The 18,506-nt window shown below is 42.7% G+C and overlaps 1 protein-coding gene across 1 annotated transcript; it reads left to right on the top strand.

Moving 5' to 3' along the window:
- Positions 1-9,609: 9,609 nt before the first annotated feature.
- LOC135770284 (uncharacterized) lies at positions 9,610-17,115 on the top strand. Its single transcript, XM_065280010.1, has 12 exons — positions 9,610-9,759; positions 9,846-9,932; positions 10,019-10,123; positions 10,221-10,301; positions 10,431-10,592; positions 10,718-11,295; positions 11,415-11,742; positions 12,657-13,461; positions 13,568-13,777; positions 13,885-14,174; positions 14,779-15,942; positions 16,042-17,115. Exons 1-12 carry the CDS (start codon positions 9,610-9,612, stop codon positions 17,113-17,115), a joined length of 5,034 nt encoding a protein of 1,677 aa, XP_065136082.1.
- The last annotated feature ends 1,391 nt before the right edge of the window (positions 17,116-18,506 follow it).

Below are 18,506 nucleotides of genomic sequence, written 5' to 3'. Positions count from 1 at the left end.
GATGTCATTATGTAAATCTAACCCTAAACCGACGCGGAAATGGTAAGAAAATAGGAAAGAGAATGCAACGGACGTAATAGTATTGAAGTCCCCAGTTCGTCAAAAAATGACGCGAAAGGTATACCCTTCGCGTCAACATATGACGAATGGTCAAGTGTCGTCAAATATTGACGACATGGGGTGAGACTGGGTTGACTGAACACAATGAACCCAGCCAGCACAACAAACCCGATGGGTAAAGACAGCACTGGTGATCGTGTCCTCTTCCGTGATGCTCCTTGCATCAACAATCTCCACTCCTCTCTTTCGGCTCCTTAAGCCGTCTTCTTTCCGTTTGCCTTAGCGAACCCCGGATCAACGGCACCTTATGAGGAGTGGATAATAAATCCGCCCTTGGCGGAGCGGAGCTTACCCCGAAATCAACTCTCCCGAAAATCACTGCTTCCCTGAACTCTACCGTCACTTTGTGTTTCACAGGTCTACTTATCGTGCCCATCTGCATCACCTCTTCCAATCACGCGCTGCCACGTTAAACTGCCACACCTGTTGCTCGTCAATCCATAATTTAAGTTGCCAGGGAGACCAGGAAGTACAGGTGCATACAAATTTTGGCCCGGGCGGAAACACCTTGTGACACGTGCACGCCCCTGTGCCACCCTCACCCACCCAACTGTGTCTATTGAGGGAGCTACAGGGCCCACAGCCACCCTCACCTACCCGACTGTGTCCATTGAAGCCGCCGCAGGGCCCTCAGCTACCCTAACCCACCCCTCTGTGTCTACTAAGATAGATGACAGCACACTGCTGGCAGAGGCAACTATGTTTAAGGAGGCACATGTGGCATGTACGTTTATACTTATTTAAAACATATAACAAAATATTGAAGTTTTCTTTACAGGCATAATAAAGTAAAGTAAAACAATGGGTGGGTTGCACCAACAAAGATTAGGCCCAAACATTAAATCTATAATCTATAAATAAAAAGGGTTACATTTAAATTGTCATTTTGATCCAGGTTTAAATTTTACATTAAACGTAGATTATCTGTTGCTCCAGTAGTTTAAACTCTGTTTTCAATCTCAGTTAGGGAACTTTAAACGTGCATAGGAGGTTTAAAAAATTTTTTTACAATTAAATGTGGGGATAAATGATCAGAAACAGACACTGCGAGCGTGGTGGTGCTATTCAAAGATGCGTTTCTTAAAATGTCTCAACAGAGTAAGTTTAGCGGCACATTAAGATGTTTTATTGGCTTTGAAGCATCAAGTCCGGGATACCCTCCCTATCCTACAGTACATACATACAGACTTTTTTTAAATACACAGGATAGAGGTCGATCACTCAAAAAGTATATTAATAGCACAGAGAATGAACAGACACGGCGGCATGACAAATGCGCTGGCACATCATTATATCACAATATCTGAGCTTGTTTCCTGCCACATTGCTCCGTTAATCAATACAATAGACTGTTTTAATAGATTGTCAAATGTTATTATTTTGAATCAACCCTTTAGATTTCCGATTTATGTAGGTAGTGATTTATAATACAAAAATTACTTTTCCTTTGCCTGCATAAACTGTTTATTTTCTTTTGAATAACAACGTCAACATTGTTGCTGTTTAATTACAGCAAATTCATCGTGCCGGACAAAATAAAACACAGATGAAGGGTGTAGTTAAGGTTTTAATCTAAGATTTGTTAATCTGTGTTTAAATTGAAGTAGTGCAACACAAGTCTAATTAAAATTAAACTAAGATCAACAAACCCTGGATTAGCTCTAAACTGTTTTTCAAACTCTAGGTTTAATTTAAGCCTTGTTGGTGCAACAATGTGAATTAGTGTTTATGTTTTTTTCCAGCATAACGAGTCTGTCTTCCAGCTGGATGGATACACACCCTGCCTGAAGTGGACCAAAGGTGGATTTCCAAGGCCCTGTTCAGATGGGCTGCACCAGGCCGTCCTGAGCTGATCTATAACAGGGTGGACAAACTTTGGTGGTATCCTCCATCGGTGCCACTGAAGACCAGTAGTGCTCCTTCCTTGGAGAATTACTTTGGCCATCCTCTGCTGCTCTGCATGCCACGAAAGCTGTGGCAATTGAAGCTGACCTGTCCACATCCAGACTGTCAGAAAGATCTTCTGACCTCAGCTGGCCTGCATCAAAAGATCAGGGTGGTGATTGCTTTGAATAGTGTATACTTTGTGGCATCTGAGTACCTAGCCTGCCAAAGATGTAAGAGGAAGGTCATCAGCTGGAGCCATGATATCGTCTCCCAACTCGACATTGGCCACAGAGTGCAGTTCCCCTGCATTCTAACATCAAAACTTGCATGTGACTTTCAGGTAGTATGTTTGATGCGTCAACGAGGTCTGGGAAACAGCAGCAGCCAGATCCAGCGCAAGCTGCAGGAGCGTCATGATGAGGTCTGGTTGCAAAAAACAGTCCAATATCTTACAGATTGCAAGGGGATTGCCAGTGCTGTCAGATCAAGCCTGATACTGCCTGTGACATTTGAACCGCTTCCTACAATGCCTTCTGTCCCTAAGCACCGGTGGCTGATGCAGGTCTATGCCCAGGATGTCCTGCAACGGCTGGATGAGATCAAGGCCGCTATAACATCACAATTTGGTCGGATCTTAAAAATGGATTCCACAAAAAAAGTGCCAGAAAACTAGCAGGATCCAGCTATGGCACCGCTGCCTGAGCAACCAATGTTGGAAATGAGCATGGACAGGTGATCATGTCCCTGCTCACAGCAAGTGAGGGTTTTGGTCTTGGGCCAATGATTGAAGGCCTCATTAGGAGATACAGAGTGGCTGGAGTAGCTCCTCCCGAGGTACTGTATGTGGACCGAGACTGCTGTGGCAACACTCTTCTGAGGAGGATGTTTGAAGAGTGGGAGCAAATGACCATCCGGTTGGATATATGGCACTTTATGCTGAGATTTTCTGTGGGTTGCACCACCGACTGTCACCCGTTATATGCCACATTTATGAGTCGCCTCAGCCACTGTATTTTCATGTGGGACCAGGACGACCTGACGGCCCTGAAGATGGCAAAGCGTGCAGAGCTAGAAGCTGACTGGAGACCATCATCTGAAGCGGATGTACTGCGCCAAATCAGCCGTAGCGAGCTAGCCCTACATTGCAGGAGAACCACTCGTGGGACCAAGGAGACCCTGACGATGATTGAGAGCCTCATTCAGGCCTTTGAAGGAGATGCTGGTCGTGATACTCTGGGAGTCCCCTTTAATAAACTCAGCCCGGATGAGTGAGATCATAAAGTCCCAGCGAAAGCATGTGGCCTGCATCCAGGATCATCAAGGTGTGCAGCTCTACATGCAGACGGGCACTTTAATGAAGGGAGGGCACCGTTTGCCAACTTACCGCTGTGCCAGAGGTTCTACTTCGCTCGAGTCTTTTCACCTGCACCTCAACAGATTCATCCCAGGTAAGTAATTTTAGTCACAGAATTTTTTAAATAAGATTTTACTTAATTATATATTGAAATAATTATGAGAATAGCAAGAACAGTTATTTATGTATTTATATGATTTTTTAAATGTACAGGCACGCTGGCAAGTGACACCTTTTTTCAGGCGTATCTTTTGGATGGACTTGCAAGGTGGAATGAGGACCGGGCTGTGGCAGCAACAACTGATGAGCAGCAGCCACATTCCTACAGTCATCTTCTCCGTCATGCTGCCAATATTCTTGCAGAGGAGGTCATGGGCATGAAAATCAGCCCTTATGTTGGGCCAAGAAAGTACACTGGTAGATAACTGTTTGTTGTTTTTGGTGACAATTACACACACACACACACACACACACACACACACACACATTCTGGTTTCCATGTTTAATGGGGACATTCCATAGACGTAATGCATTTAATACTGTACAAATTCTTTTCCCCTTAACTACCCCATTCCCTAACCCCAACCATCACAGAAACCATTCTGCTACTTCACATTTTCAATAAACATCATTCTGTTTGATTTATAAGCTTGTTTCCTCATGGGGACATCAAAATGTCCCCACAAGGTCACAAAAACACTGGTATTCCTATCTTTGTGGGGACAATTGGTCCCCACAACGTGATAATTACCAGGTACACACACACACACACACACACACACACACACACACACACACACACACACACACACACACAGCAAACTGGTAAAGTTCTGCAGGACTACAGGTTGGCCATTGAAGAGTCTGAGACCACTGAGGTTGCTATAGAGGTGGAGGAAGCTTATGATGAACTTGAGGAGTTTCAAGACATCACTGTCCCCACCTTTGACACAGAGCGGATACCTTCTGCTGCTTCACAAGCATCAGTGTCTGCAGCATCATCTTCAACCCCTCCGGCAACCAGACCCAAGTCATCACTGTATGTGTCCCCTACATTACCAGTGAGATCTCCTGTCACCAGCTCTACATCATCACTGTCTGTGGTCCCTCCAATACCAGTCACATCTTCTGTTTCCAGCTCACTGCACACTCAGCCAGCACTATCTCCTGGCGCACATAGCTGTGAGTTTTACCAAAGTATTTTTATTGAGAGTTGTTTGTTGTCACACTAACTCTAAATGACTCTAAATGAATATTTGTCATATTGAAAGATAAATACAAATGTAAACTAAATATTTACCTTTTTCATGTAGCCCCAGGTAACCAAGGGTCCACAGAAACTGACCTTCCAACATCTGAAGAGAACCCTTCGCATGATGTAAGGGCACGGTTTCTTTTTTAATGTACATATACATGTATGCAAACAAAATCTGGGTTATGTTGGCTGTGCTTTCATGTGAATATTTGGATTCATTGGTGCTTTCAAAAGTTGCTAAATGATCTTTCATTTTAGGATTGTGTTGGACCCGATAATATTGACGGTTATGGAGCTGTGCAGGACTTGGCAGAGTATTTGTTCAACCTTAGAGAACACCGTCTGGCCTTAACTGGAGAAGAGTCTGATCAAATCATCAACCTATGGCAGGCATTGGGGGAGTTTGATAAGAAAAAGACCACTTACTCGCCACGTCACCAAACCAACCTAAAACAGGGACGATTCAGGGCCAGTAAGAAGAATGTGGCACCTGGTGTGGAGAGCACCAGAAGGTATGCTAAATTTAGCAAATACAGGGTTTTGATTTGTTTAAGGGTTTTGATTTTTATAAAAAGATATATATTTAGTAAAACCTGATAAATTATGACTAGCTTATCTTCCTGCAGCCTTTTAAGTTCATACTTGGCCTAGATATAACAAAAATTGTTAGTTGTGATTTACGTTTAATGCTGATTTTATGTTATGTAAGTTACATTCCTATGGACACAGTTCTAACCATACATCGTTGAAAAAACGCAGACCGGGGTCATTATAGAGTGCCACAGGGATGACATATTTTTGTTGGCTGACCCTCTCAAAAAAGCCAGTTTATTTTTCTCATAGACTTTTGGATTATCACAAAAATAATCTCTGTGTTTAACAACAGTTTAAGACACTTTTTGTCCAAAGCTGTGATAATGCCACAACACAGTAAAACAGTAGATACCTAATTTATTGATATGATATTTCAACATCGACCCAGAAAACAAACAAGACAACATAACTCTGCACAGATATTACAAATTTATATCTAGACAACACAAAGCAAATCTGACAGAATAGAACAATAAACTCAACAGAGAAAAGTTCACACACTGAAAACATTCTTACATTAATAATATGTATTCTGCTGTAATTTGTAGGTGTTTCATTGGGCATCATAGTCCTGCACAGAGGCCTGACTGCAACAGAGTGGTGGAGGGCATCTTCACAAGGCTCTGTGCTCTCTACCTAAACGTGGTGCGCGTTGAGGGACAGAGGGTCGACCGCTTCGCAATGATTGCACGGGTCTACAGACATATCCGAGAGTGCAACCTCACCAATGATAGGGTGATGAGAGAAACCACCATCCAGCTTCCACAGATGAACGCTTCAACAATCTCAGACTGGTGAGTAAATTAGCAATGTTACCGCTATACCAAAACATGAACCCCTCTGTATAGCCCTCAGCTGCTTTAAGTAATTAGCACGGTTGACTGAATGTAACTGTGGGTGCTTTGACAGGTCTAGATACAAATCAACAAGAGTCCAACTTTTGTTTACCTTTCTATTATGAAAGATATGATTTATTGCTTACGACATGGACTTTAACAGACTGTAAGAATCCATAATCCAATGTTAATTTCAATGAAAGTAGTCATTTTACAAAAGCAACATGACACTAGGGTGTGATCAATTGCTATATGATATCAGCTGTGTAATGCTGCTGCATTATAGTCGTGATTAAACAGTAGATGATCACAGCACTTTTTTTGTTTTTGTTTAAATGTTTATTAATACTGGTTGTTTTATGTTTTTCCAGGTTCTCCAAGCGTTACAAGTCACAGGATGTGAGGGTTACAAAGCAGGGTATCAATTTCCCAGATGCACCCATGGCTGGACCTGAGAAGCTTCCTGCGGCTTTGCAGAAATGGCCGACCCTATTTCCAGGGAGCTTGGCTGAGCCTCACCTTTTTGTCCTGCCAAGCAACACTGCTGGGGAGGCAAAACTCAAGAGGAGGTCACAACCTCCAGCCATCTCCCAGGCACCACCATCACATCAAAGACTCCCTATCATTGCACCAGCAATACCCGACTCTCTGCCTTTCATTTTGCCCTCCCTGCAGCTTCCGACAGTTGTAGATACACCATCTTCAGTGCCTGGAACTTCACAGGTGGTGTTCTTTAACGTACCTTTACCTTCTGCTATGCCACCATCAGCTCAGACACAAACATCCAGTCAAGCTGTACCTTACTCCACTCAGCAGTACAGGAAGAGAAAACACTGGAACAGGAGGGAGGACACTGGAACTGTCACACGCAAATATGTGAGGAAGACAGATGTTATTCTTTGAAGAAAGTGCAACAAAGAGAGAAAGCCACCATCACATCTTCAGTACTTTGGCAACTGGTACTGCAAAGAGACTGAGACTAAGTCATATGCTGAATGGAGGGCTGTGCTGGAGAGACGTGGTTATAGGGAAAAAAAACAGGAAATGACAATCCTCCAGCTCCTTAAAAATTTCACATTTTATATACACACTGTAAATAATACACACACTATACACACTGTAAATAATGTTAAGTTCATTTTGTTTATGGTCAAGTTTTTTATTGTTATTGTTTAAGATGACCTTTCAAAGTTGCACTACTGTGATAAATGTTTGTTTTGATTTAAAAAAAAAAAATTAGTCTGACATGTCAAAGGTGCACTGCAAATTTTTTTTTTTGTTATTATTATTATTAACATTGATACGTCAGAATTGCACTACTATGTTGAATGTTTATTTTATTAATGTTTACTATTTATTATTTTGACAATCCTCCAGCTCCTTAAAAATTTCACATTTTATATACACACTGTAAATAATATACACGCTATACACACTGTAAATAATGTTAAGTTTACCTTGTTTATGGTCAAGTTTTTTATTGTTATTGTTTAGAATGACCTTTCAAAGTTGCACTACTGTGATAAATGTTTGTTTTGATAAAAAAAAAAAAAATTAGTCTGACATGTCAAAGGTGCACTGCAAATTTTTTTTTTGGTTATTATTATTATTAACATTGATACGTCAGAATTGCACTACTATGTTGAATGTTTATTTTATTAATGTTTACTACTTATTATTTTGACAATACTCCAGCTCCTTAAAAATTTCACATTTTATATACACACTATAAATAATATACACGCTATACACACTGTAAATAATGTTAAGTTTACCTTGTTTATGGTCAAGTTTTTTATTGTTATTGTTTAGGATGACCTTTCAAATGTGCACTACTGTGATAAATGTTTGTTTTGATTTAAAAAAAAAAATTTAGTCTGACATGTCAAAGGTGCACTGCAAATTTTTGTTTTTGTTATTATTATTATTAACATTGATACGTCAGAATTGCACTACTATGTTGAATGTTTATTCAACATAGTAGAATACTCACACTGCATGACAAGGTTCCTGTCATCTGCCACGAGCCAGAGGTTTTGCCGCAAACCCTGAATATTCTGCCTGCGACCGAGTGCTCTGTCCAGTGGCCACATAGACAGAGCTTGCCTTCACTTGTGCAACATGCAAGGCATCTGCTTTATGCTGTTCCATCGAGAAGGGAACACCTGGCAGTCAGCCACAAAACTGTGCATCTGCAGGCCCGGCTAGCGGTGCCGGGAGAACGAGAGACTGTCTATTGCCATCCAATCACATATCACTGTTAGCATCTTTTCAACTTTGTCACAGCCAATCAATAAAGCCTAATCCCATCATTACCTCTGTTGACAGCCAGTCACTATCATCCATTTTCAACTTTTTTATTCGTATATGCATCAATCACGTATCAGTATGTGTATCTTTACCTCACAGTTTACAGCCAATCAATAAAGTCAATTTCCGAAATCGTCGTCTCCTTGCCTTTGTTGACAACCAATCACTACATTGTTTCCATCTACCTGGCGGAGCATCGCCAGTGGTTTCCAGCGGTTTAGAAAGAAAGTTGTCCCGGATTTACTTTGAATTTCACGTTTCTACCTAGAGGTAAGAAGCCAATAATGGTGTTATATTTAGTTTTTTTGTGTGTTATATTTAGTTAATTGGCTAATTAGCTAACGTATTACGTGTAAGTTACACAGAAAAAAGTCTTATTTATGTAACTTAGAGATCAAGTAGCGGCCAGTTTCATTACTTTTACAGTTTTACATGTTTATATCGATATAATTACTATCGTGCATAATTCACGTTATTACGTTGATATGCGTACATTAAGTTGGCTAAAAATAGCTGACGTTTTATAACGTAATATTATGGGGCTTGTTTACTGGGCTAATCGATAGTAAACATTATGTAAGTTAGGCTAATTGTTCCTTATGAAAATTAACCTAACGTTAGGTTTTATTGTGGTAAAAGTGTAGTAACCATGTTTACTTTTGTGTGTATTGATTACTATCAGCAAAACCATGGTTTTGGAAAACCATGATTGTGAAAACCATGGTTATTTGTGGTTACCATGGTTTTACTACAGTAACCATGGCTTCTTGGTTTTAGCTGTAGTAAAACCATGGTTAATTTTCGTAAGGGGTGTGAAAATTAACCATGGTTTTATTGTGGTGAAAGTGTAGTAATCATGTTTTTTTGGTGTATTTATTACAATCAGCAAAACCATGGTTTTATTACACTAACCATGGTTTAACTATGGTTTTGGAAAACCATGATTGTCAAAACCATGGTTATTTTGTGGTTACCATGGTTTTAACTGTAGTTAAACCATGGTTAATTTTCATAAGGGTAAGCCTATGTAATTGAAATGGTATGCAATAATCAGGATTTTTTGAGTTATGGCATATTTTACCCACACACCACCACATTATCCCTTCCTCCCAAATATCAAACTATAACCTTGTAATAAAACACTGAGATAAATATATGCTATTTGAAAAAAAATTATGAAATTGATTAACTACTCAGTTTTATTGAATAGTCATAAACTTTGTATTTTGCCACACGCTATCTTTTATTGGAAGATGGCTTCCAAGCACAAGAAGCACAGGGCTATGAGTGAGGGTGAATGGATGGCCCGCCTGCGCAGATTTGCCACCCAGGGGGTCTGGCCTTCTGAGGCGGGAAACAGACTGGCACCACGGCAGAAGAAATGGCATGACCTGTATCAAAAGGTAAAGTTGGACATGTATATAAACACAAGAAAGAATGTCATATTTAGAGGGAAGAGGTAGTTATGATTCACTGTCATATGTTACAGATTGAGAAGTGTCCACTGCAACACAGGGGGCAAATGTCTCTGTTTGGGGGGACACAGACATGTGACTGTGGTTTCCATACAAAAAAGGTATAAGAAGTGTTTCATAAAACTGTGATGTGTTGATGGTGTTTTGTTTATTTTTGAATTTAATTTCCTTTTCTGTGAAACTGTAGCCTTCCAGTTTGGCCCCTGTGTCATCCACACCATCCACGTCACCACCTGTAACACCAGGGCAGTCAGAAACAACATCTGGAAAGCCTACTTTAACTTTGGCATCGGTAAATGCATGCCTTTGCAGATATTTATGTTATCATATGTTAAAGCATTTTATCACTGTGTATGCTTCACATAATGTTACTAATTTCTTTTTGTCAGTTTACAAAGCCGCGGTTTGGTGGTGTCCATGGTGCAGCTTTAAAGCCAAATCTAGGTGTTGCAAGGACGCATGCAACCAAGGTATAGTAAAAAAAAGACATTTCATTCCATAAAGATATGCAGAGTTTATCTAATCATCGTTACTGCAATACCTGATAATGATAGATTATTTCATTCAAAAATGTAAACTGCCATCTCTTAATCTTGCAGCCTATTAGCACTTCTGCATTGCCCAGCCCTGCACCTAGGACACCATCTCCTGCTCGCAGTCCCAGGCTGTATATTCAGACCGTCTCCCCCCTGTCTCTTCCTCCTTCTTCTGTGTCTGAAGCAACCTCTTCTTCCTGTGGTCCAGGAGCTGCTTCCAGAGTTGTGAGAAACTCTTTAATTTAATCGTTTTCTTCACACTAAAATTATTGGATCACATAAATATGCTACATTCCTCATAAGTGGCTTGTAATCATGTCTATGTGTTTGTCCTTTTTTTATTACAATAGGAAGTATCAGCCGCTGCCTCTTCTGGGACGTCCTCTGCTCCTCTCACCCCTGTGATCAGCTCCACCTGTGTTTCCTCTGCTGCTCCATTTGTGGCTGGATCCTCTGTCCAACCTGCCGAGGATAGGGTGACCGCTCCAGGTTCAGAGTCTGGATGGCTTCCCACAAAGTTGATGAAAACCATACCACTACAGGATCAGAAGTGGATTTCAGCAGCTTTGTGGAAGCAACATCGGCTTCGTACCGACCTGAAGCTGTGGTATGATCCACCAGAGCCAGCTCTGATCTATCACCAAGGCCCCGCTCCAGAGCGTTTCTTTACACACAGGCTTCTACTCTGGATGCCATACCACCTCTGGAAGGTCAGGCTGTCCTGTCCTGTGTGTGGGAGACAGCTCACAGGCTATGGGGCACACAAGAGAGCCCGCCAGGTTCTGGATGTGGACCGCTTTTATCTAATGATCACAGAGACTCTCTGGTGCAGTGGGTGCAAAGCGGCCTTTATTTCCACCAGCAAGGCCATCTTGGACCAGCTGGACTTAGCTCACAGATTGGAATTTAGGCTGATCCTAACTCGAAAGTGAGTATACTGAGATTATTTAGCTTGTGTAACAACTGTTTATCATTTAAAACACAATTGAGATGAGCTGGTTTTAATGTTTGTGTCTTTCTGTCTCTCTTTCACTTTGTTACATTCAGGTATGCCTGTGACATGCGGGTCATAAGGTTCCTCAGGGAGAGGGCCCTGGGCAACAGCCCTTCTCGCTTAGTGAGGCAGCTGCGGGAGAACCACAGCGAAGAGTGGCTGAAGCGTCTTTGCCGATACCTTGGTGCCTGCTCAGACTTCACCTCCCAGCCAAGCCTGCTCCCTGTGAGATTTCAGGAGCCACCTGAGCCTGAAACTATCCCCTCCCACAGGTGGATGCTGGCTGTTTATGGGCGAGATATCTTGTGCAGGATTGACCACATTAAAGCCAGCATAACGTCCACATATGGATGCATCCTGAAGATGGACTCCACCAAAAAGGTAACTACTTTTTACATTTCAATAAAAAGAATTGCAAATACACCATTAGTAGTAGCACTGACCTAGAATACGTAAATAATGTTCCATAAAATATTATGTACAAAAAAATAGCAGTGCAACATCAGTAACCTGATAAACCACTGTTATTCGTTATTCGTAGTAATATTTCTGCATTGGAAATTATTTTGTTCCCGCAAATGTTTCACCCATTGTTATAAAATACATCTGCTGCTGAATTTCGAAGTAAAATTGACCCTTCCATCCTTGCGTAATGCGTATAAAGAAATGGAGCAAAGTTATGATGCAAAGTTTGCAATAAGCTCTTGTAAAATATCAGTGTTAAAATAAAGACATCTGCAGAATCACATCAGCCCTTGCCCAAAGAAAAATAGTGTAACATTTTGTGGCCTGATGAGAGTACAATTGTTATTTTAGGGTCTAGTGGTTATTGACAGAACATCAGGGGTCCCCCGTGTACTGAATTCAAGCAACAGTACACAGTAAAGGCAGTATTGGTTATTTTGACACAGATGTGCAGCAGTTATCAACAACAGTGGTTATGCAACTAAATATTTGTAATTCATTAGCTTAAAGTGAAGTTTAATCTTAAGAAATTTCTTCAGTTTATAAATGTTGACACTTCTATTTTTTTAAACAGCTTAATATTCATTTTCTTTGCTTCCCTTTAAAAGAACAAGACAGACTTGTACATTTTGTTTATATTTTGATTTGGAATTGAATGTGTAATGTTTTCAATACATTTGAAATAAGGAAATAAAAACTATTTATAACATTTCTGCACTTTATTTACTTATATTTCACATTATTTTTGCTATTATTTTCCGCATAACTGTATAAATAATTGAGAGTGAGTGAATAAAGCATCACTCACTGTCTTTTCTGTGTAATTACAGATCACAAAGAAGCTGTCGGGGTTTGCAAAGGGGACAGCATTGTGGCTAACATCTGTCAGCAATGAGGTGGGCCAAATCCTCATTAGTGTTCTGACAGCTCAGGAGGGTCCAGCCCTGGACCGAATGGCAGCTGACCTCATCCGGAGGTACACTGATGCAGGTGTGGCTCCGCCTCAGCTCCTTTATGTGGACTGCGACTGCTGTCGGGAGGGCACTGGGCAGACCAAGCTCAAGCAGCGATTTGGTGGGTGGCCAGACTTGGTGGTGAAGCTGGACATCTACCACTTCATGCGGCGACTGGCAGCTGGGTGCACTAAGGATGCACATCCTCTTTACCCCATTTTAATGGCACGCATGTCTTCCTGTATTTTTGAATGGGACAGTGGGGATGTGTCTCTGCTGAGGCAGGCCAAGAGGGAGCAGCTGAGACATGAAGGTATCCCTAACATCACCGCCAATATGGTGGATCAACGGATCACCAAGGAGGAATTGGCCCTGCACTGCCGAAGGCGGACAAGAGGAGAGAAGCAGACCATCTTGATGATTGAGCACCTCCTCAGTGAGCTGATGGGGGTAAAGGGTCGAGACCTTCTTGGTGTCCCTCTTTTGGACCAGCAGAGGATGCAGAACATCTGGCAACTCCAGAAGAAGCACGTAAAGTGCATTCAGGACGAACCAGGTGTGCTGCTCTACACAAAGACCGGCACCACCACCAAAAATGGTATTGTGCTGCCAAATTACAGATGTGCAAGGGGCTCCACATCACTGGAGTCCTTTCATCTACATCTGAACAGGTTCATTCCAGGTCAGTATAAATCATTATTCATCAGAAATATTAAGGGTGACACAATGAATGGCTTTCAATAGCATAGCACAAAAAAGTAATGTAAAGTTATTGATCTTGTCTAAAGGAACAAGTGCCAACAGCTTGAATTTCCAGCTGTACCTCCTGGAAGGCCTGAACAGATGGAATCAAGACCGTAAAATGGCATCTCTGGCAGGCAAACCTCCATCCATGTTAAGCTACTCCGGGGACCTGATGCACTGTGTCAACACCCAAAGTGTTAAGGTACTTGGAAGAGAGCTTGCACCATCTTTTCAGCCACCATCTGTCTATACTGGTGAGTTTCAACTTTAAATTGCTTTTTATATTGCATAAAAATATATTTATATTTATATATATATTTTTTTTTATTTCCTTCTAACTGTGTTCTCCTGTCTGTCCCAGGTGAACTCATAGGTATAGATTACCTGTACCGTCAAACAGGGCAGGCCTTACAGGATTTGGATCCTGACTCTGAGGTGACAGATCAGATGTTGGAGGATGTGGGCACAGAGGAGGAGTTGGAGGATGAGGGCTTCGGAGATATCAGTTTGGACCTCAACCTGGATCCCACTATTGAGGCGCTGGACCTGTCCTCTGGCTCATCACCCGCCACGACCAGCGTTGCCAGCACTCCTGCCTCTGTCCAGACTGGGTCTGCTAACACCACTACAGCAGCACCTAATCAACAACTGGTAACTATTCTTAATAATAACAGTTCAAGTAGTATTATTTGTATAGCACTATTAAAGGAATAGTTCACTTTAAAACGAAAATTCTGTCATCATTTACTCATCCTCATGTTGTTCTTAACCTGTATGAATTTATTTTTTCTAATGAACACAAAAGAAGATATTTTGAGAAATGATAGTAACCACACAGCAGTAAGCGACCATAGACTTCCATATTAGGAATAAAAAAATGATGGTATGTAATGGGTACCGTCAACCGTGTGCTTACCATCATTTACCAAAATATTTTCTTAGTCATTTATCACAATACTTCCAAAATATTTTTTTCCTACTATGGAAGTCTATGGTCACTTACTTCTGTGTGTTTACCATAATTTATCAAAATATCTTCTTTTGTGTTTAGAACAACATGAGGATGAGTAAATGATGACAGAATTTTCATTTTAAAGTGAACTATCCCTTTAACTTTATTTGTATAGCGCAATAAAAAGAAAAATAGAAACAAACAAAATACCATTAATACAATCTAAAGAGTAAATAGATTCATAAAAAGCAAAGTTAACAAGATAGATTAAATTCCATAAACATGTTTTTCCCCTTTTTTCAGTTTTACGCCGCCTCTGGTCCATCCTTTACGACCACCTACACCACCTCTGGGCCATCGTCCATGACCACCTATGCCACGTCTGGTCCATCCGCCATGATGACCTACACCACCTCTGCGCCATCCTCCACAACCACCTACACCACCTCTGGTGCATCCTCCACGACCACCTACACCACCTCTGGTCCATCCTCCACGACCCCCTACACCACCTCTGCGCCATCCTCCACAACCACCTACACCACCTCTGGTCCATCCTCCACGACCACCTACACCACCTCTGCGCCATCCTCCACAACCACCTACACCACCTCTGGTGCATCCTCCACGACCACCTCTGGTCCATCCTCCATGACCACCTATGCCACGTCTGGTCCATCCGCCATAATGGCCTACGCCACCTCTGCGCCATCCCTCAAAAGCACCTACGCCGCCTCTGATCCATCCTCCACGACCACCTACACCACCTATGGTCCATCCTCCATGACCACCTACGCCACGTCTGGTCCATCCGACATAATGACCTACGCCACCTCTGCGCCATCCTCCACAACCACCTACACCACCTCTGGTGCATCCTCCACGACCACCTCTGGTCCATCCTCCATGACCACCTATGCCACGTCTGGTCCATCCGCCATAATGGCCTACGCCACCTCTGCGCCATCCCTCAAAAGCACCTACGCCGCCTCTGATCCATCCTCCACGACCACCTACACCACCTATGGTCCATCCTCCATGACCACCTACGCCACGTCTGGTCCATCCGACATAATGACCTACGCCACCTCTGCGCCATCCTCCACAAGCACCTACGCCACCTTTGGTCTATCCTCCACGACCACCTACACCACCTCTGGTCCATCCTCCTTGACCACCTACGCCACGTTTGGTCCATCCGACATAATGACCTACGCCACCTCTTCGCCATCCTCCACAAGCACCTACACCGCCTCTGGTCCATCCTCCACGACCACCTACACCACCTCTGGTCCATCCTTCACGACCACCTACATCACGTCTGGTCCATCCGCCATGATGACCTACGCCACCTCTGCTCCATCCGCCACAACCACCTACGCCTCTGTCCTTCCTCTCCCAACCACCCTCACTGTCTCTGTAGCCACTGCTCCCCCAGCAGTGCAACCAGTCCCTGAGAAACCACTGGTAAGAATTTTTGTGACAAGTACATTGTGCTAGTTGTGCTGTTGTTCTGCCTGTGATATTGTATCTTTTTAACATTAATTCACTCTTATATTTTACCAGGCTGTGGATGAACGCAGTGTACCAGGGATAGATAGAGTGGACAACCTTGCAAGCTACTTGGTGGGGCTTAGGATGGAATCTGGTCAAACTCTGAGCCACCAGCAGGCCAGTACCATCATTGCCCTATGGCAAAGCCTGCTTCCATATGACCAGCAGAGAGTGGCGTATGCTGCCCGGCACCAGGTGAATCTTACAACAGGACGCTTCAGGTGCTCAAAAACCAAGCCTGAATTCACACCTGGTGTGGATAGCATGACCCGTTGCGTCCTTGGGTCAACAGGATCCCCTGCCCAGTGGCCAGACTGTTGCCGCCTGGTAGAGTCTATCTTTGTTAAACTGTGTGATATTCACAGGAGCCCCAAAAAAATAGGAAATCATGCTGTAACAAGATGGACTCTAATTCTGAGGGACTACAGCAAGATCCGGCAGCTGGTCCTGGGCAATGGGACTGTGATGGAGAATACCACCCTGCAATTGTTTCAGGTGAATCAAACAACTTTAAATCAATGGCACAAGAAACGGCTAAAGAGGCAAGAATGTGCCATCCTGCTTCAGGGTGTGAACTTGCCAGCCCCCATTCCTATTGCTGCTAGGCCTCTCCCGCCTGGACAGACTCGCCCCACTACAGCCCCCCCACAGCCTGGTCCCCAACACAGCTACCACCTGCCTGCAAGCACAGTGGGAAAGGCAGTGGACAAGCGAAAGTCTGCAGTTCCAGCCCCGCACCCCCCTCCTCCAAAGGTTTTCCGACCAAGGCAGTTGTTCCCTGCTGATTCTGCTCCATTACCTGTTGTTCCCAACCCCAGTCCTGCATTTGCCCCGTTTGTGTTTTTATGTCCAGTTCCTGTCATCCGGCAGATTGCTCCAGCTGGCCCCATTCCCTCCCCACCACCTGCTCGGAGGCCCTACGTCCGCACTGTGGACAAAAACAAGTGCAGTCTGTGCCACCAGCCCCGGAACAAAGATACTGGCCACAGCCAGTATTATGGCCACATTTACTGTCCCCTGACTGCTGTTATGCCACTTGACCAATGGAGGGAGGAGATGAAGAAGAAGAGGGCAGATAAAAAATAATAATTTGTTCATTTAAAATGCTATGTGTGTGTGCTTGCTTGCATACACCTCTGTTAGGGTCATTTGTTCACCCTCTGAAAAGCTAATTTGTTCATTTGCTTTTCACATTTGATCATTTAACCCATATAAATAAGCTTAAAGCTTTTTTGATAAAGTTGTGTTTATGTGAGAGAGAAGGTGTTTGTTATAAAAAGAACTTTATTTCTACAACAGTATCCTTTGGCTTTTTTCTATCATACCTATCTGGAAAACTTTTTACAAACTCACACAGATATTAAAATTACAAGAAAGGGACATGATCATATTCCAGACAGATTCACAGGGTGTGTCAAAAACATTTCTTTGATATAAAGGTTTATTATAATTATAAGCAGTAGTAGTATCAAATTTTTATTATTGTTATTGCAACAAACCATTAAAATTACAAGAAAAAGGGACAGATTTGTATAGCAGACATGTCCACAGGGTGGGAGAAGTGATTGTCAGAAACATTTCTTAGATATAAAGGTTTATTATTATTATTATTATTATAAGCAGTAGAAGTAGTAGTATCATATTCTTATTTTTATTACTGTTAAGCAAACAAAGCATTCTTATTCTTACCAATTCTATTTGTATCCGTTTTTAAACTATATTTGATTCATAGCAATTGAAATAGTTTGCATTAATTCATGTATGCTTTGCATGTTCCAGTCGGGGATCGAACCGGCGATTTTTTCATTTTTCTTCCCCCCTTCTTCCCCTTCTTTTCTCCTTCTCCCCCCCTCCCTCCAGACTATTGTTCCCCAGCTTAAGCTCAGTCGGTAGAGCATGAGACTCTTAATCTCAGGGTCGTGGGTTCGAGCCCCACGTTGGGCGTGGCAGCTCCTTCTCTAGTTGGAGCTTATCGTTGCAGCCCTGGCTTCCAGGCCTTGTGAACTCCAGGAAAATCCTGACCAAGGCGCCTTTGCGTTTCTGTTGCAAATGTGGTTTCCCATGCTCTCCTATGTCCACGGTTGTGACCCAATCTTCGTGTTAGCCTTTTCGCCGATTGCCAGGAGGCCTTTGATGTGTGTTCCGCCATGCCACGCTGCACATTTGTCTGTCTCTGTGGCGCAATCGGCTAGCGCGTTCGGCTGTTAACCGAAAGGTTGGTGGTTCGAGCCCACCCAGGACGTTGGAAGCTTTTCAATGCCACGCAGAGGGCCACTGCCTTGTAGCCATCTGAAAGACAAGGGTCTTTTACTAGTTTCACTGCACTGGGTTTTTAAAGGATTTATTTACAGGACTGTCTGATCAGAGTCTTAAAGATCAAAGACCCGGAATTTAAAAAACTCTTTAAAGAGGTGCCTCGGTGCCACCAAAATGAGCACGTACAAGCCGAAACCCAGTTGTAAACGTCACTAAAAGAT

The sequence above is a fragment of the Paramisgurnus dabryanus genome, chromosome 8 (genome assembly GCF_030506205.2).
Source record: "Paramisgurnus dabryanus chromosome 8, PD_genome_1.1, whole genome shotgun sequence".
NCBI lineage: Eukaryota > Metazoa > Chordata > Actinopteri > Cypriniformes > Cobitidae > Paramisgurnus > Paramisgurnus dabryanus.
Note: the sequence above shows the minus strand (reverse complement) of the source record. Positions and strands in the feature narration are given on the sequence as shown.